Source organism: Ovis canadensis, chromosome 2 (genome assembly GCF_042477335.2).
Source record: "Ovis canadensis isolate MfBH-ARS-UI-01 breed Bighorn chromosome 2, ARS-UI_OviCan_v2, whole genome shotgun sequence".
Classification (NCBI taxonomy): Eukaryota; Metazoa; Chordata; class Mammalia; order Artiodactyla; family Bovidae; genus Ovis; species Ovis canadensis.
In genome coordinates, this window is record NC_091246.1 from 198,634,703 (window position 1) to 198,652,731 (window position 18,029).

General features: G+C 42.8%; 1 protein-coding gene across 2 annotated transcripts in view; it reads right to left on the bottom strand.

Annotated features, from left to right (window-relative positions):
* STAT1 (signal transducer and activator of transcription 1) overlaps positions 1-10,045 on the bottom strand; it is a 43,022-nt gene extending 32,977 nt beyond the window's left edge. The window contains exons 1-6 of one of the 2 annotated variants that reach the window (XM_069577887.1): positions 9,704-9,914; positions 6,151-6,494; positions 5,697-5,849; positions 2,651-2,779; positions 1,621-1,765; positions 254-352 (exon numbers count right to left, since the gene is read on the bottom strand). In XM_069577887.1, coding sequence (XP_069433988.1) covers positions 254-352; positions 1,621-1,765; positions 2,651-2,778 — 372 coding nt within the window. In that variant the 5' untranslated portion in view covers position 2,779; positions 5,697-5,849; positions 6,151-6,494; positions 9,704-9,914. Of the gene's footprint in view, positions 1-253; positions 353-1,620; positions 1,766-2,650; positions 2,780-5,696; positions 5,850-6,150; positions 7,778-8,354 lie in introns of both variants that reach the window. The other variant, XM_069577886.1, reaches the window with a different exon arrangement.
* Between the last annotated feature and the right edge of the window lie 7,984 nt (positions 10,046-18,029).

The window sequence follows — 18,029 nt, forward strand, 5'->3', positions numbered from 1 at the left end:
TATTATCTTCACAGCAACTATCACGACCTGAGAAGGTTTTTCAAACCTAGAATGACTTTTACTATAATAGGATCCTTTCTCAAAGACTGGGTCTGTAACATTTTGATACTTATTTTTCCCCACTTCTTGGGGGCAATAAAATCAGAGAGCTAGTCACCACTGCCTTGAAACAGGGCCTCAATAAAACTTGTTGGATGACTGAATGAATGTTTATTGCTTTATTATCCTTCATGCTCAATTAGGAAAAAAGTACCTGGCTGATTCTCTGGGCATGATCCAAGATCTTTCTTTCCTCCTTCAGACAGTTACAGATGATCATAGACATCAGTATTGGGTCTTCCTGAAAATTATCCTAGACATGGGTTGTTAGAAAAAAAGTGAATTAATCTTTAGAATGTTTAAACCACTGTGTAATATACACGGAAATGAGTCTGTTCATCCTGCACTTACTAAATCCTATATAAGCTGTTTTTGCTAACATCAAAATATTCTTTACACATATTATGACTAAAACTGCTTTAATTGTCCAACTACGTGCAGGTTCCTAAATTACTTCTTGATTAAAAAAACCAGTATTTTTGTATACAGTTCCTGTAACATTTTTCATTTTCGTTGCTCTTGGGCCCAATTCTCTTGTTACGATCCTGAGACAATGCAAATGATATAAAAGTTATCCAGATTATTGCTCAATTAATCTGATGGTCTCTGCTTTGAATTAGACCAAAGACATTCTTTTCCGTTTTTCTGCTTTCTTGTCAGAGGTAGTTTGCAAAGTACTGGCAATTGTGCCTCTCTTTATAACAGGTATAATCACGTCAACTCTGTAGGAGATGAAATTTCTGTCAAGTTAATCTGGCTTTCCCACTCACTGGTATTATAAAATCATATATACATTCACAGAAGTAGGGGGAAGCTTCTAATTAAGTTGAACAGTCTGGTTGTGTGGACTAAAACAAGACAATGATAGTACTCACCTCCATTAAAACAGAAAAATTCCGTTAATATTGAAATAAAAACAGTAACCAGGCTTATGGGGTGCTGCAAGTACTTATGAAGAACTCCTAACACTCTGACGTATACTGTCTCCTGCCTGCAACTCCCTTTCACTTTTTCTTCCAAGGGAGGGCAACTCCAGCAGAAGCAGGGCAAGGCGGGGTCCACCGCCAGTTCACCACCTCACTCCTGGGCCTCAGAGGCATCAAACCTTTCTGGACTTACTCTTCATCTGTCTACCAAGCACTCAGATTGGACTCATCACTAAAGTTCCTTTGAGCTTTAACATGTTACTACAGCTCACTGCTCTTACCATATAACCCTTTTTCTTAATGACTTAAATATCAACAACTTTAAATAAGACAAGACTATAGCACCAAATTTCTCTCAGAACTACTTATGCCTAAGTGATAGCCTGAAGCTTGAAAATTCCTTATGTTTACAAAAGGAATTGATATTTTATTTTACTTCTGCTATAAAGTGTTAGCCACATAAAGGCAGTTTATTGATAGTCTCTGTAATTTTCTAAATACCAATGAGAATGTACTCAATAACACTTGCTGAATGAAAAACCTCTCTATATAAACCTGGTAGCATTTCAACTAAAACACAAAACAAAGGCCATACCTGAAGGTTACGCTTGCTTTTCCTTATGTTATGTTGCAATAAAAAATTATTCTCCAAAGAAAAGCGACTGTATTGATCATCCAGCTGCGATAGTAGGTCATGAAAACGGATGGTGGCAAATGAAACATCGTTGGCAGCATGCTCCCTAGGAGGGTCAAAATGTACACATTTCATTTAGATACTACTTCCCTTGCGGCACAGTTGGTAAAGAATCTGCCTGCAATGTGGGAGACCTGGGTTCAATCCCTGGGTTGGGAAGATCCCCTGGAGAAGGGAAAGGCTACCCACTCCAGTATTCTGGCCTGGAGAATTCCATGGACTGTGTAGTCCATGGGGTTGCAAAAAGTCAGACACAACTGAGTGACTTTCACCTTTAAACCAACAAAATAAACACCGTTTTCCATAATGAAATGATTAAAAATAACTTAAAAGTGTTTTCCTGGGTTTTATTCCCTTCTTTTGAAACTGACAGTGCTTTTAGCAGCAGGGAATAGAGTATTTCTTTTATATAACATTAGCATGAACAATTCTAGCATGCCAAGCTCGTGCATAAAACTATCAATGGTGATTATCTCTGGAGGCAAAAAATCAACAGGGGTCTTCACTTTCTATGTCAAATACTTTCAGAACACTTAAAATATTTGCAATGAGCTAAACAAATTTTAAAACAGAACATATATCAGTTTTAAGAGCGATTTCCTTAATTGCATTACTTTATACTTCTCATAAGGGTTCTATAACCTGAATCTTAACTTGGGAAATAATTTGTATCAGCATCATGTAACTTGTCCAAAGCATTTAGGAGGATGTATAATTAAACTAAAAAGTACATCAAATTAATGACTAATGCATTTAGCTTTCTAGAGATACATGACATTTTTCAAGTCAACACTCTTTTTTTGCAACAGATAATCCCAACGGCTACTGATGAGATTCCTCTGCTAGTCGGCGTAGTTCCAAGTCATTCAGTCAACAAGTTATTTTAAAAGTGTAGAAAAACTCCTCCTTCTGTCAGGTGAGTTTTCCTTACCAGTCTTGCTTTTCTAGCCACTGTGCCAGATACTGTCTGATTTCCATGGGAAAACTGTCATCATAGAGCTGGTGAACCTGCTCCAGGTATTTGGACTCAAGCTGCTGAAGCTCGTACCACTGGGACATCCTACAGGGAAAGAGAGCACAGATCATAAATGGAAGCCCACAGCTCCAAAGAAAGCATGTCTGGCATTGTGCTTCTTCTATATATCTTGCTTAATCAAAACCATAATTTGTCTCAAATATACTTTTCAAATGGATGTCTATATTCCAAAACCTTTTTCATTTGCATTTTGGGTCAATATTTTTCCTTCCCCATAAAATACACGTTCAGGTCTTTGCTCAAATGCCAATGTATCAGGCAAGCCTTCTTTGGCCACCTTATTTACACCGACCCTACCTCTCACCCCAGAAAATGCTATCCCTCCTCCTTGATGTACTTTTCTCCATTGCCCTTACCACCATCTGACCTAGGACATATTTTCTTTTTTATTTTGATTACTGTCTGTTTTTCCCACTGAAGGGAATGATTTGTCCGGGATAGTGGTAGTGCGAGGTTGGGGAGGGTTTTTCACTGAAGTATCTCCAGAACAGTGCTGGGCATATGGTAGGTGTTCACATGCCTTTAAAATGAATCTGCACTTTTATTAAAAAGTGGAAGACACTATTTGCTTTAAGATAAATTGTATAAACTTTCCCCAAAACTGCTCTTAGAAATTACAGAACATTTGTAATTTAACTCAAAGGACTTTAAACTGGTATTCTATATATCATGATTCACATGATTAAAATGAATTACTTTTGTTATATATCTTTTAAAAGAGATATTTTCTTCGTCTACTGCACACAACAAAGTTGCACAAAATTCTTAAATCTCTGTAATAATTTTTAAAGACTGAAACTACATTGTTATATGCAATTTGAAAAGATAAAGCAAGAGTATCTCTTTAGATAACTGTAAATCAACTTTCAGTGGCCTTGAAGATTAAAAATTAAAACAAAAACCTGATTTAAGGAAGTCTGAACATCCATCAGGAAAATGAAAAGCCTCCCTTCATCATAGTGTAAATTAGGACTTATCAGGTTGACCAAAAGGTTCATTCAGGTTTTTGCAACCCAATATATCAGCACACAGCTGACAATATTCTGAGCAGATCTAAGTGAATCTTGTTCTACCAGGCCTGAGGAAAGGCTCTGGATTTTCAAGCAGGGCATGGAAGAATGTATGCATGCTTGCCGGCAAGCACATGTGTGCAGCCATGAAGTCATGTCTGCTTCACAAATTTCCTTCCACAGAAAGGTAAGCATATGGTGGGGTCACAAAACTAGTTAAGCATCACAAAACATCAGTACAAACGAACCCAAGTCCGCACCTTTGGTATACTTGCTGTAGCAATTTGATTTTTCACTTCAAATTTATCTTACCTGAGTGAAAGACTGCAAATTTGCAGTGCTCTCCCTCCCTGCTGCTGCTGCTGCTGCTGCTAAGTCGCTTCAGTCTGTGAGACCCCATAGATGGCAGCCCACCAGGCTCCTCTGTCCATGGGATTTTCCAGGCAAGAGTACTGGAATGGGGTGCCATCGCCTTCTCCACTCTCCCTCCCTACTAAGTATCTAAAAAGGATGTGCCTAAAGCAAATACACTGGCCAGACGGTCAACCAGCGGGGGCTGCAACACTCTTCTTAGGGTGAGAGACCACAGGTGACTCACTTTTCTATCAACAGGATGATTGTTAAGACTGCATGAGCTAATACAGACACAGCACCTGGCACAACAGGCGATCAATAAACTCATGCTAAAAAATCCAGAATCCACTCCATCTTCTCGAAAAACCTGGTACCAACACGGAGTGGCAAGACCATCCCTCAATCACATGACTTCTTCCTTTCCAGTCTCAAGATATCCTGCCTCTATGCCTCCAACACTATTTCCCAATCTAGCCTTCTGCCGCGCACGGGTTTTGACCACATCATTCTCTTGCACAAAATTGCTTGTTTGCCCACTATCCCACTGACTTCCACTCTGACACTATTTTCATCCATTCACAAAGCAACTCTGTCACCAAATTATCTACTTTTCTTCCCCTGGCTTCGCCCAACATTTCTGCTTTGCTCCAGCTGTCACTCACTCTTGAAAACAGCTTCCTCATAAATGTTTGCCTCTTTAAATTTTACTAGCATTCAAAGACAGGTACAAATGCTACTTATTCTATAAGCTAAGACATACCCAGAGACAATTAAGCTTTCATTGATTTGTGCCTCACTGCATTTTGTATCTCTATTTGGGTGTCAGTCCCTGTTTTCCTTGGTGGCTCAGTGGTAAAGAATCTGCCTGCCAGCGCAGGAGATGCAACACACAGGTTTGATCCCTGGGTCAGGAAGATCCCCTGAAGTAGGAAATGGCAACCCACTCCAGTGTTCTTGCCTAGAAAATCCCATGGAAAGAGGAGCCTGGTGGGCTACAGTCTACGGGGTCGCAAAGAGTCAGACACAGCTTAGCGACTGAGCATGCACACTGACATCCTGTCTTCCTTAAAAAAACTCTATGATGTCTCCCCTAAATGATGTAAGCTTTAGATTTGCTGAGACTGTCTTTTTTTTTTTTTCCTTTTTAAACATCTTCTGCATTTTGGACAGTGTCCTGCACACAATATATACTCAACAAAAGTCTGTTGAACTGAAATCTAGTAGATGGAATTAGAAAGTAAAGGGCAAACCATATTATGGTACAAAACATTTTTAAGTCCTGCATCAAACTGCAAACTGGATTGTGCTTGGGGCTCAAGTCTTATTTCCGTCCCATAAAAACAATCTATCCGACTTATACAAACAATATTTAAAGCACAATCACACCTATTTTTCTTCCCCCAAACTTTTGGTATGAGTCAGAATTTTTTAAAGGCGAACTATATTTTTTGGGGATCTTCAGGAACTAATAGTCACTTTTACACTTCACGAGCACATTAAGTTCTTTTACCCTTAAAGAGATATATAATTAAGTTCCAAAGTCACATATTCATTCATTTCAGTTAACATTTACTAACCTTTCACCTTGTGCCCCAGAGAAGGGCTAGGGATTCAACACAAGCAGCAGCTACACACAGCACGCCAGACGCCAAGACTGTTGGGTCTGCATGCACAGGGTCCGTATAGCTTAGACAGCTCTCTAGGGGTGGCACAGGGCAAATGCAAACTTTCTGCGGAGAGAAGAAAATACGACTCTGCTGGAAGGGGAGGGAAAGAGGTAAACGGGAATATGCATTGTTGTGGGGGAGGGGCGGGATTCTATTCCACATTTTTTTACTACCAGGGCACGACTGACTGGGGCAACCGTGCCATCACCGGAAACAACACCTAGGATACGCGTTCTTTTCCAGATGAGGGATTCACCTGCCAGCACTTAAACGGTTGCGCTCGTTGGGCATCCGTCTACTGGGCCCCGACGAAGCCGGTCCAGGCGCGTCCCACCCAGGCACCCGGAACCTCACGCTCACTCACTCTGCGCGCCGGATCCCGCAGAGATGGGCGACAGCACAGCCGTGCCTCCTCTCCCAGGTCGCCTCCGCTCTATCTGGGGTCTGACTCGCGTCCTCCCGAGTGCGGCAGGATCTGTCCGCTAACTCAGCGCAGAAAAACGAAAGTACCAGCGGAAAGAAAAGGCAGATCCTGACGCCCCGCCTCCTTCTGCTCCCGCCAATCATCGGGCTGCTACCGCGCTCGGCCAATCGGACACGGCTGTTCCCCGCGCGCATCGCCTCCCCCGGGCAGCTGCTCTGCCTACCCGCTGAGTCTTTCCTTAGCCTTCGGGTAGGGCTCCTATCCGGAGGCCTCGAAGCTCAGCCCTGTGTTGCAAGTTAAGGGTTATGTTTACACATACTTTAGAGAACAGCTAAAAGGAAGTTATGTGTTTGCAGAGGCCCAAACTGGGAGATCCTTACATTAGCCCCAAATCTGAAAATTCGAGGCAGAGGACACAGGTGGGACATTGTCGTTCTCGAATCTCAGCTTAGCAGCTGACCTACCTCCACGTTGCTAAACCCGGAAGACGCTTTTCTGTCCTCATGTGACCACTCAGAAACCTTCTGCGCAGCTGACACCTCCATTCTTTAACACTTCTTCGTGGGCCATGATGACAACATATCTTCCTTGCTTCTTCCTATCTCTCTGCTATTTCTTTCTCCATCTCTGCCACCAAACTGCTCAGTGTTAAGTGTGGTCATGATACATATTTGGTCTACTTTACCTACACTTCTCAGGTTGTTCTGCGTTGACCTCATCCACAGCATCTGTGTCCTAGATAATGTCGAACTTCTACACCAGTACCGTGTCCACACAACTCCTCTGAGCGCTACACCCACTGTATACAGCCCGCATTTGACTTTGCGCTTGGACGTCTGGTGAGCTCTTAAAACTAATTATGTTCAGAACCATCCATCATTTTTCTTCTTAAACCTGCCCTTTTTCTAGAAATAACCCGTGCCAGAAAATTAGGAGTCACCTTTGACATTGTCTTCTCACCACCCACGCCCACACTGGACCTCAAGCCTTGTTGATTTTTCCTCCTAAATACTTTTCAGGTCTCGTTGCTTCTGGTCATCTGTGCCATTCCCCCCTTTTCTCTCATTTGGATCTTTGCAGTAGATTTCCCAAATGGCTGCCTCACTTCAGTTCTTAACTCCCATTTAATCCATTTACCCTATAGCAGTTTGACTGTTTTGCTTTTTAATTGCAAAGCAGATCATGTGTTTGCAAACCTGAAAATCCTCTGATAACTTTTTTGAATAAGATCCAAATTTCTTAATGTAACCTATAAAGCCTTGGTTTCCCTATCACTTTCTTTAACCTCATCTTGTGCCACTCTTTCCTTACTTAAGCAGTTGTTTTTTGTTGTTTTTTTTTTTTTTTCCCTGCAAATAAGACAAGCTGTTTCTACAAACTCAGGGTCTTCTCACCAGCAGTTCTCCATTTGGAAAACCCCTTGAGCCAATGCCCTTCTCCCAACTTCTTTGCTGGCTAACTTATTTTTTTGTTGTTAGCCACATTGCTAAGTTGTGTCTAACTCTTGCAACCCCATGGACTGTAGCCTGCTAGGCTCCTCTGACCATGGATTTCCCAGGCAGGAAAACTGGAGTGGGTTGCCAATTCCTTCTCCAGGGGGTCTTCTCAACCCAGAAATCAAACCTGTGACTCCGGCACTGGCAGGCAGATTCTTTACCATTGAGCCACCAGGGAAGCCCCAACTCATCTTTTATGTCTCCACTAAAATCTAAATTTAAATGTTACTTCTCCAGATAGGCATCACTGAGGCAAGCCTAGAGTAGGTCTTCTTGGAAGTTATGCACATAAAATCAGTTGGTTCCTCCAAGTATTTAATAGATGGAACTTGAATCAAGCCTAGAATAATAAAGCAATTTTGGGTGGGAAAAGGCTGTAAATAATTTCCCAGACATATGTTTATATGTGGGCTTCCTTGGTAGTTCAACTGGTTAAGAACCCACCTGCAAGGCAGGAGACCCTGGTTCGATTCCTGGGTTGGGAAGATCCCCTGGAGGAGGGATAGACTATCCACTCCAGTATTCTTGGGCTTCCCTGATGGCTCAGCTGGTAAAGAATCCACCTGCAGTGTGGGAGACCAGGGTTCCATCCCCGAATTGGGAAGATCCCCTGGAGAAGGGAAAGGCTACCCACTCCAGCATTCTGACCTGGGTTGCAAAGAGTCAGACATGACTCAGTGACGTTCACTTTTCATGATTATATGTGTGTCTGTTGTAGTTTTCTCCATTCTCATACCTATATGCTCCTTCTTCTTATCACATGTTCACCCTCACAAAGCCAATATTGAACTGGTGATAACAATGGCTCTTGGTACCAAAGCAGCAGCCCTCTGTGTAAAAATATGCTAGGACTCCACCCCCCAAAAAGTCCTTCCCCTCCTACTTACACCCTGCACTAAGGGCCCACACAGTGTTTGAGAAAAGCTGACTCTAGGACAGGTAGATAATATGTTACACATATATATTTTTTCTGGTATTATAAAATTTACACAGAGACTAGCTTCAGTCTTGGCATGTTGATGTCTGCAAGTAGGATGTTTCTCTTTGGCTCTCTGCATTCTGGTTGTCCTCAAATTCTATGGAAGGTTCCTTCCCTATGTCTTTAACTGCCTTAATTTCCCATCATTGACGATACCCCACTGTAGGTCTTCCTCAATCTAGAACTGGAAGATGCCAGTTACACTACCTTTTTCCTGTCCCTTTGCCCTCCACTGTACTCGCCAAATTGTTGTTTAGTCACTCGGTCAAGTCTGACTCTTTTGCGACCCCATGGACTGTAGCCTGCCAGGCTCCTCTGTCCATGGGATTTCCCAAGCAAGAACACTGTAGTGGGTTACCATTTCCTTCTCTAGGATATCTCGTCCATGCAGGGATCAAACCCATGTCTCCTGCATTAACCGAATTGAATTCTCTCAAACACCTCGTTTATAGTTATTCCCTGCTTAAAAGTCTTGGCAACTCTCATCGCATTTATGACGAACACAAACTTTGCCTGCTAGTCTGGACCCGCTACAGAATGTCCCTAACATGTTTCAGAGTGGTGGGTTACTTTTTTTATAATTTTCTTTTCTTCCAAAAAGGTCCATTACGGGCACTAGTACATTCGTAATCCAAACACCCTCACGAACACCTTGTGAGGTTGTGTGCTTTCAGGCGAGCAGCCCAGGGCCCGCCCAGGATGAGGTACAGTAGAGGAGGTGCCAACTGTCAAACGCTGAAAAGTTTCCAATAACAGCCTGCCTAGCGCTCGGCGGGAGGGAGGCGACTGCTCGGAAGAGCCGTCCCACGTGCTTTCGGGGAAATAGCCTGGGAGCGAGAAGCAGCAGGACTGAGAGGAAACCGAAAAGCGAAAGTAGAGACAGAGGGAGCAGTACGCAGGCGCGGCCCAGGGGCTTTCCAGCTGACCGCCCGCGGCGCCGCGGGTACCGCCCCCCCCGCCCCTCGCAGCCTCCAGGAGGGCGACATCCGTACATTGCTTAAGGGGCTGGAAAACTTACCCCATTCTCTTCCATCTTTCCTTTCTTCCGGTGGTCTGGAGATGTCAGGTTTTTTTCTCCCTCACTTCTCTATCCACAGTCTGCACAGATGCTAACTCAGACCTTACTAGTCTTTCAAGCTCTGACCGCCACCCACCTGGGCTAGTTCCCCTTTAACCAGAAATGGGGTGGGGATGCGGGGAGGCTGGCTGTTTCTTCAACTGTCCTTTTCTAGATCTGCCAAGAGGACTTGCCTTTTTTCCCTGGCGTCTTCTCACCGCCCCCACCTTCCCCTTTCTGGTGATTATACCAGCGGGAGTAGGGAAGAAGTGTAATGAAGGAGAACAATCTACTCACTGGACCATGATTTCAAACGTTTGGCAGGCCCAGGAAAAATCGTTTTGGTCCAGCCTGCTACCTGTGTGACTGATTGAATGGTTCTAGGAGGCATGAACTGGATTTTTTGGACTCTGCTCAACCACTCTTAAAGGGCTGTATCTACTTAGGGGACCAACCTAGGACCTCCAGTGTGTGAAGGGACCCACCTGACTCAACCACTATCTCCAGACCTCCTGAGAGTGAGCCCCAGTCCCCAGAGCTGCAAGAACACTTTACATAATTCCAAGAATATAAATGGACATCTTTTTCCCCCTCTTAATAGAGGACAGGAGCCAGTATATAATTTGCTGGCTCAGCGCAAAATGCAAACAAGTAGCCCCTTATTCAGACTTATGAAGAATTTCAAGAAGGCAGGCAGAGCACCATACCAGGCGTGGAGCCTCTTGAGTGTTCTGCCCTGTACAGATGCGCACAGTTGCACACCCATGAGGTTCCTAATAGAGGAATTGCGTGGAGGGGAGATTTCTTCTGTAGAGACCTCCTTACATATTTGCTTAAATGAAAACTTAGATATAGTGAAGCATTATAACACCGCTCCTTCCCAAAGCATTTGCAATAAAATCCAGTGCCTTCCTCCTTCCCTGTAGCGCCCTACACCCTCTGATCTTGCCTCTTTCTCCTGCACATCTCGTCCCTCTTTCTCCATGCTCCTCTGTGCTCCACACTCTGTAGCCTCTTTCTATTCCTCAGGTACCCCCAGCTTTTACCTGCCTGCATCCTAAGAATGTGTATGCTCTTCCTGTGTTCCCAGCTGTGGAATGAACTTGCCTCTTCTCATTCTTTAGGTCTCAGCTCAGATGTCATTGTCTCAGAGAGACCTCTGACCATTTCTTTCAGTTACTCTATATCACATTTACATTCTTCACAGCACTTGTCAAATCTGTCCTTCATTATTTACTTGACTGTTTTCATCTCTCCTCACAACCGGAGAGACTTTGCGCTGTCTCATCTCGGGTTCCGTGAGAGAATTAAGCCTAATGCCCGAGGCATCTGTGTATGACTTACCTTCTCTCCTGTTTCTCTAGAATGGCACTATGTACTATCCTTGGGAGAACTGAAAAGATAGTCAAGCAAGTCACTTTGTGTCTTTGGGGCTCAGGTAGGAAACCCTGATTGCAAAAAGCAATGCCTTTTTAAATAAACAGCGCTGGGATAAGGACTCACAAGTTAAGTCAACCATTCAGACTTCAGCACAGGCTCCAAACCTTTTGAGCCAGAATTGAGGGCGAGGAGGATTAAGAACAGCTGTATTCTGAAAGATGTGCGTGAGAGCACTACTTCTCCACACCCCTCAAACTTTTCCATCTCCACCCTGTGTGGATGGCCTCTGGGGTTCTTTCCATCTGCAGCAGCCTGTGAGACATCTAAATGGATGACGGTCAAGCCTAAAGTCGGAGAGTGTTGTGTGAGACTTTTACAGTGCTGGGAGTAGTAAAGGCAAAGAGTTTAATGAAGGGGAATTAAGGGTAAATTTCAGGAACATTTTATTCATCTGCGAGTAAGCAGATGCTTGGGATGTTAGGCACACATAAAACACCTAAATTAAAGGGAAGTTACAGTGAGCTAGTGGACAGTCTGATTCCAGAGCATTTCTATTGTGTTTGAAAGTCATGAATGAGGTGAAGTTGAAAAGACGTCCTATGTTTGAGCAGTGGCAAATGTGTTTTGATTAATCAATTTGAAGTATAATATTTGAGACTGTTCCACAATTGTAGAGTTTGGAGGATTATAGAGGAAGTTCTAGCTTTCAGGCAGATCAAGGAGCAAAGGAAAGAAAAGAACGAAGTATTGCTCTATATTTCCTTTGGTTCAAACACTGAATCATTAACAAATATTTGTTAATACTAAGAGGCACACTGTGGTAGATTTTAGGGAAATAACTGTGAACCAGGCGTTCTTGGTCCTTGTACACACAGAGCTTGCTTAGAGTCTAACGAAGACAGATGTTTGACAAACATTTACAACCAAGGTGGTAAGAGTGGTGCTGGGTGAGGTGGAGGATATGGAGGAGGCATGATGTGAGCTGAGCCCTACATATGTGTACCTCTGTGTGTGTGTGTGTGTGTGTGTGTGTGTGTGTGTGTGTGTGTTGGGCAAGAAGGCTTTTCAAAGCCTGAAAGATGTGTGAATGTTACTGAGATGAGAGGGTAGGTGGGTTGGGGTTTGAGATCTGAGAGGATACAGCAGAGGGAGGCAATAGTAAGTATGAGCCATCAAAGAAACTAAAAGTAGTTCAGTCTTATGTATATTTTGAAGGATTAGAAGCTATTGTTGGGGAGAAATGTTGAGAAATGAGTTGAAGACTGAGAAGAGACTAGAGGATATATGATTTTGGAAAGATCTATTGAGAATTAGAGCCTTCATCCAGAGCTGAGATCCTTAACTAATTTTTTTGTGCTGTGGACCCCTTTTGGCAGTCTGATAAAACCTATGAACTCTTTCAAAAATTAACGAATTTTGTTGAATAAAATAAAACACATAAGATTAAACAGGAAAACAACTACAATGAAACAGATGAAAATATTAATACCAACTTTGCGATAAGTAATACAAATGCTTCTTTAGATCATCGAGTAAGATCTAGCAGTAGGTCTGGATGAATGCAATTTCAAAATTATGCTTAGCATAAGCAATATTTTGAGATAAGTGTAACAACTGTAATGTGACAAAAATGTGGTGTGATTTATGGTTTGTTATCTTTACTCTTAATTGAAGGAAACTCTAAGTTTCTGTTTAAAGTTTGGGAAAATAAAGCTCTCACTTTGCCATTCAAACTCCAGAATTCTATCTTTACACCCAAGTTACAAACTGTCAACACATGGTGCCATGAGCCCTTTGAAGATCTTAAGCAGGAAGGTAAATAATCTGATTTATTTTAAGTAAAGCCCTCTGTCTATGTAGGAGGCCACCTGGAATTCATTGTTGTACTTACTCTAAGGATATTTTTGTGAAATCTAGCAGTAGGTCTGGATGAATGCAATTTCATGATGTTTTTGTAGTGTCCTCTTTGTGAGGACTTTGGTGGAAAAATATTCTAGGTCTTACACATCCATACACATACAACTGTATGGGTTTATTGGAAAAGGGTGAATTTTATTATGTGTAAATTATGCTTCAGTGAGCCAGACTTTTAGAACTGCAGTCAGTCAAATCAATCAGTGTTTACAGTTCATTTGAAAAAAGTAAAAAGAGTCTGACAGAAATTGGAGTGTGTGCACATGGAGGGCAGTTTGCTCAGTCTGGACAATGATTGTCTGCTGCTGGAACTCCTAATTCCGTGCCTGCTACTGCAGGGAAAGCATGGGCCTCCTGCACCATCTGAGGGACAGGAAACCCCCTCAGCTTTCCCAGACGTGGCTCCTTCTTGATGGTTCCTTGGGGAGCCTTCCTGACTACGTTACAACTTGAAGAAATCCACTGGCAGCTGCCTTCTTTAACTATTTATTCCAGATAAAGACATTGCTATTGAGACAGTTGGTCAAAGTGTGTGTTGACATTATAAGGAGTTTGCAATGGAATTAGGAAAATGGACATCTGCGATAGGTCTTGGATGGTTGAGGGGAGAAGTGAAAATGATTAATACTTTGAAAATAAATTTACATTTTGCTTCTATACATGCTGCTTATTTGCTACTCAGTTCAGTTCAGTTCAGTTGCTCAGTTGTGTCTGACTCTTTGCGACCGATGAATCGCAGCATGCCAGGCCTCCCAGTCCATCACCAACTCCCGGAATTTACTCAAACTCATGTCCATTAAGTCGGTGACGCCATCCAGCCATCTCATCCTCCGTTGCCCCCTTCTCCTCCAGCCCCCAATCCCTCCCAGCATCAGGGTCTTTTCCAATGAGTCAACTCTTTGCAAGAGGTGGCCAGACTATTGGAGTTTCAGCTTTAGCATCAGTCCTTCCAATGAACACCCAGGACTGATCTCCTTTAGGATAGACTGGTTAGATCTCCTTGCAGTCCAAGGGACTCTCAAGAGTCTTCTCCAACACCACAGTTCAAAAGCATCAATTCTTCAGCACTCAGCTTTCTTCACAGTCCAACTCTCACATCCATACATGACCACTAGAAAAACCATAGCCTTGATTAGATGGACCTTTGTTGGCAAACTAATGTCTCTGCTTTTGAATATGCTATCTAGGTTGGTCATAACTTTCCTTCCAAGGAGCAAGCGTCTTTTAATTTCATGACTGCAATCATCATCTACAGTGATTCTGGAGCCCCAAAAAATAAAGTCTGACCCTGTTTCCACTGTTTCCCCATCTATCTCCCATGAAGTGATAGGACCACATGCCATGATCTTTGTTTTCTGAATGTTGAGCTTTAAGCCAACTTTTTCACTGTCCACTTTCACTTTCATCAAGAGGCTTTTTAGTTCCTCTTCACTTTCTGCCATAAGGGTGGTGTCATCTGCATATCTGAGGTTATTGATATTTCTCTTGGCAATCTTGATTCCAGCTTATGCTTCTTCCAGCCCAGCATTTCTCATGATGTACTCTGCATAGAAGTTAAATAAGCAGGGTGACAATATACAGCCTTGATGTACTCCTTTTCCTATTTGGAACCAGTCTGTTGTTCCATGTCCAGTTCTAACTGTTGCTTCCTGACCTGCATATAGGTTTCTCAAGAGGCAGGTCAGGTGGTCTGGTATTCCCATGTCTTTCAGAATTTTCCACAGTTTATTGTGATCCACACAGTCAAAAGCTTTGGCATAGTCAGTAAAGCAGAAATAGATGTTTTTCTGAAACTCCATTGCTTTTTCAATGATCCAGCAGATGTTGGCAATTTGATCTCTGGTTCTTCTGCCTTTTCTAAAACCAGCTTGAACATTTGGAAGTTCACAGTTCACATATTGCTGAAGCCTGGCTTGGAGAATTTTGAGCACTACTTTACTAGCATGTGAGATGAGTGCAATTGTGCAGTAGTTTGAGCATTCTATGGCATTGCCTTTCTTTGGGACTGGAATGAAAACTGACCTTTTCCAGTCCTGTGGCCACTGCTGAGTTTTCCAAATTTGCTGGCATACTGAGTGTAGCACTTTCACAGCATCATCTTTCAGGATTTGAAATAGCTCCACTGGAATTCCATCACCTCCACTAGCTTTGTTCCTAGTGATGCTTTCTAAGGCCCACTTGACTTCACACTCCAGGATGTCTGGCTCTAGGTGAGTGATCACACCATGATTGTCTGGGTCATGAAGATCTTTTTTGTACAGTTCTTCTGTGTATTCTTGCCACCTCTTGTTAATATCTTCTGCTTCTGTTAGGTCCATACCGTTTCTGTCCTTTATCGAGCCCATCTTTGCATGAAATGTTCCCTTGATATCTCTAATTTTCCTGAAGAGATCTCTAGTCTTTCCCATTCTGTTGTTTTCCTCTATTTCTTTGCATTGATCGCTGAGGAAGACGTCCTTATCTCTCCTTGCTATTCTTTAGAACTCTGCATTCAGATGCTTGTTTCTTTCCTTTTCTCCTTTGCTTTTTGCTTCTCTTCTTTTCACAGCTATTTGTAAGGCCTCCCCAGACAGCCATTTTGCTTTTTTGCATTTCTTTTCCATGGGGATGGTCTTGATCCCTGTCTCCTATACAATGTCACGAACCTCCATCCATAGTTCATCAGGCATGCTATCTATCAGATCTAGTCCCTTAAATCTATTTCTCACTTCCACTGTATAATCATAAGGGATTTGATTTAGGTCATACCTGAATGGTCTAGTGGTTTTCCCTACTTTCTTCAATTTAGTCGGCAGAAAAAAATATTGTGTAAATGTGGTCTAGATTCCCTTCACATTGCATTTCCATCTCATGCAGCATACCCTATCCTGATCTAAATAGGTATCCCTAGGAATTCCCTAACAGAACCCTAGTACTCCCACAAAGATGGTTTTTGGAATGTGAGACTCACACCCCTAAGGGTGTGAGTCTTTACCCTGGAGTCAAGAACTTGATTTTGATTTTATGAATCTAAATTAAAAAGTCACTTATTGGACTCATCCTTACTATGACCTCTGCCTCTGTTATGGGGAGGAAACTACAAATGTTCTTGTACATCAACTAAGGTAGCTGTGGCCACATATGAAACCTTGACATTCTTCTGCCAGGCTCTATATTTACAAGCTTTTCAAAATTTCTTCTGAAATAAGCTAAGAGTCATCATACTTTTAATATTTTCCACAGAATAAAAAGCTCCTGCAGCATTTTTTGATATCTAAATCCAACTGTTTATGAGTATTTCCTGGTAAGGAATTACCTCCTTAAAGATAAAACTATAATGTTCATTTTATAGTTCTAAGGGCTTCCCTGGTAGCTTAGACAGTAAAGAATCGGCCTACAATGCAGGAGACCTGGGTATTCTTGCCTGGAAAATCCCACAGACAGAGGATCCTGGCGGGCCACAGTTCATGGGGTCACAAAAAGTCAGACATGACTGAATGACTAACACTTTTGGTTTCACTTATAGTTTAAATATTTCCTCCATTTCTGCTGTCAATTAATATATTTGAATTTCAGAGAACTTGGCTTGTGGAGAGAAGTAGAGACTGGAAAATGCACCTTGAATTAGCTTGTGGTCCTACATCAAACTGACACCTTCACCCAAAGAATACTGTCAAGAGCTTGCAAAAGAGTAAGAGGAATGGCCTTGGGACAGGTGCAAAGTTTCTCCCATAGAGTAATCTAGGATCATGTGGGTGGGTATAAAGGATCAGAGATAGGATGGAGCTCAGTTGTGTCCAACTGTTTGCGACTCTTTGGACTGTAGCCTGCCAGGTTCCTCTTCTGTGGATTTTTCAGGCAAGAATTCTGGAATGAGTCATTGTATCCATCTCCAGGGGATCTTCCTGACCCTGGGATCAAACCCACATCTCCTGCACTGCAGGTGGATTCTTCACCTACTGTGGCATTGGAGAAGTCCAAGGGAGAAGGCAGGTTGTATTAAAAGCTTTTTTTTCTTTGAAATCTTCTCCATCAAACATTAGCTTCTTCTTGTTTGACCACCTAGAAGATGGGAAATGGGTGAGAGAACTTAGAGAGGAGTCCCCCACAAGGAACTGTCATCTCTGACTGCAGTCAGGGCTTACTTTGGACACCAGCCTCAGGACTTAAGGTAGCTGGTCATGGCTGATACGTCAGTATCATGACTTCCTCACCTGGCTCAGCAGCTTCTCTGGAGCCTGGAGACATGGAGAGCTTCCCAGGGCTCAGGCACTGGGAGGGCCCACACTGTTACTAGGGTCAGCAGCTGGGCAGTGGCACCACTAAGCATCCAGTCCCAGCAAAGGAAAGATCAAAGTAGATCTGTAGCCCATATACACACATTATCATTCAGTGAACCACTCCCTTCCTGCATCACCAAGGATGGAGCACCTCATCCTAAATTCCTTCCTCCAGGCTCAAGTTGGATTCATGAGACCAGAGCTGGAAAAGACCATAGCCTACCTAGTCCAACCTCTTCTAGAGGTGAAGAACATACAACCCAGCAATCAAATTACTAACCAAGGCCAGTGTTGTTATTTTCATCTTGGTCTTCATTTCATGGGAGCTTTACCCATACATCTGCTTTCAGTGTAATTTGCCTGAGGTTTGCCACCATGGATGACTCTGGATCCTTCCCCCTAACAGGAGAGGTGTCCCTGGCAGTGATGCCAGCAGCTGTGAATCCTGAAGCTGGAACAGTGCTGACACGGCAACCAAGAGACTTCCTAATTCACCTGGGAATTGCTGCTGTTAATGCCCTGTCGTTGCTTCCATCTTGTATCCAGTGTGATGACTCTTACTTGCGAGAACTCAGGACATTTGCTTATTCAGTTTCCATCAAGCCTTCCTGCTGGTTTGTGAGTAATGTGTATGTGACTTTGTTATTTTTCACTTATTGTGAAATCTTTGCACTTAAACCTTCTAGAGTCAAAATCATAAGTAACACAACAGAAAAAAAAAACAGAAATGAAAC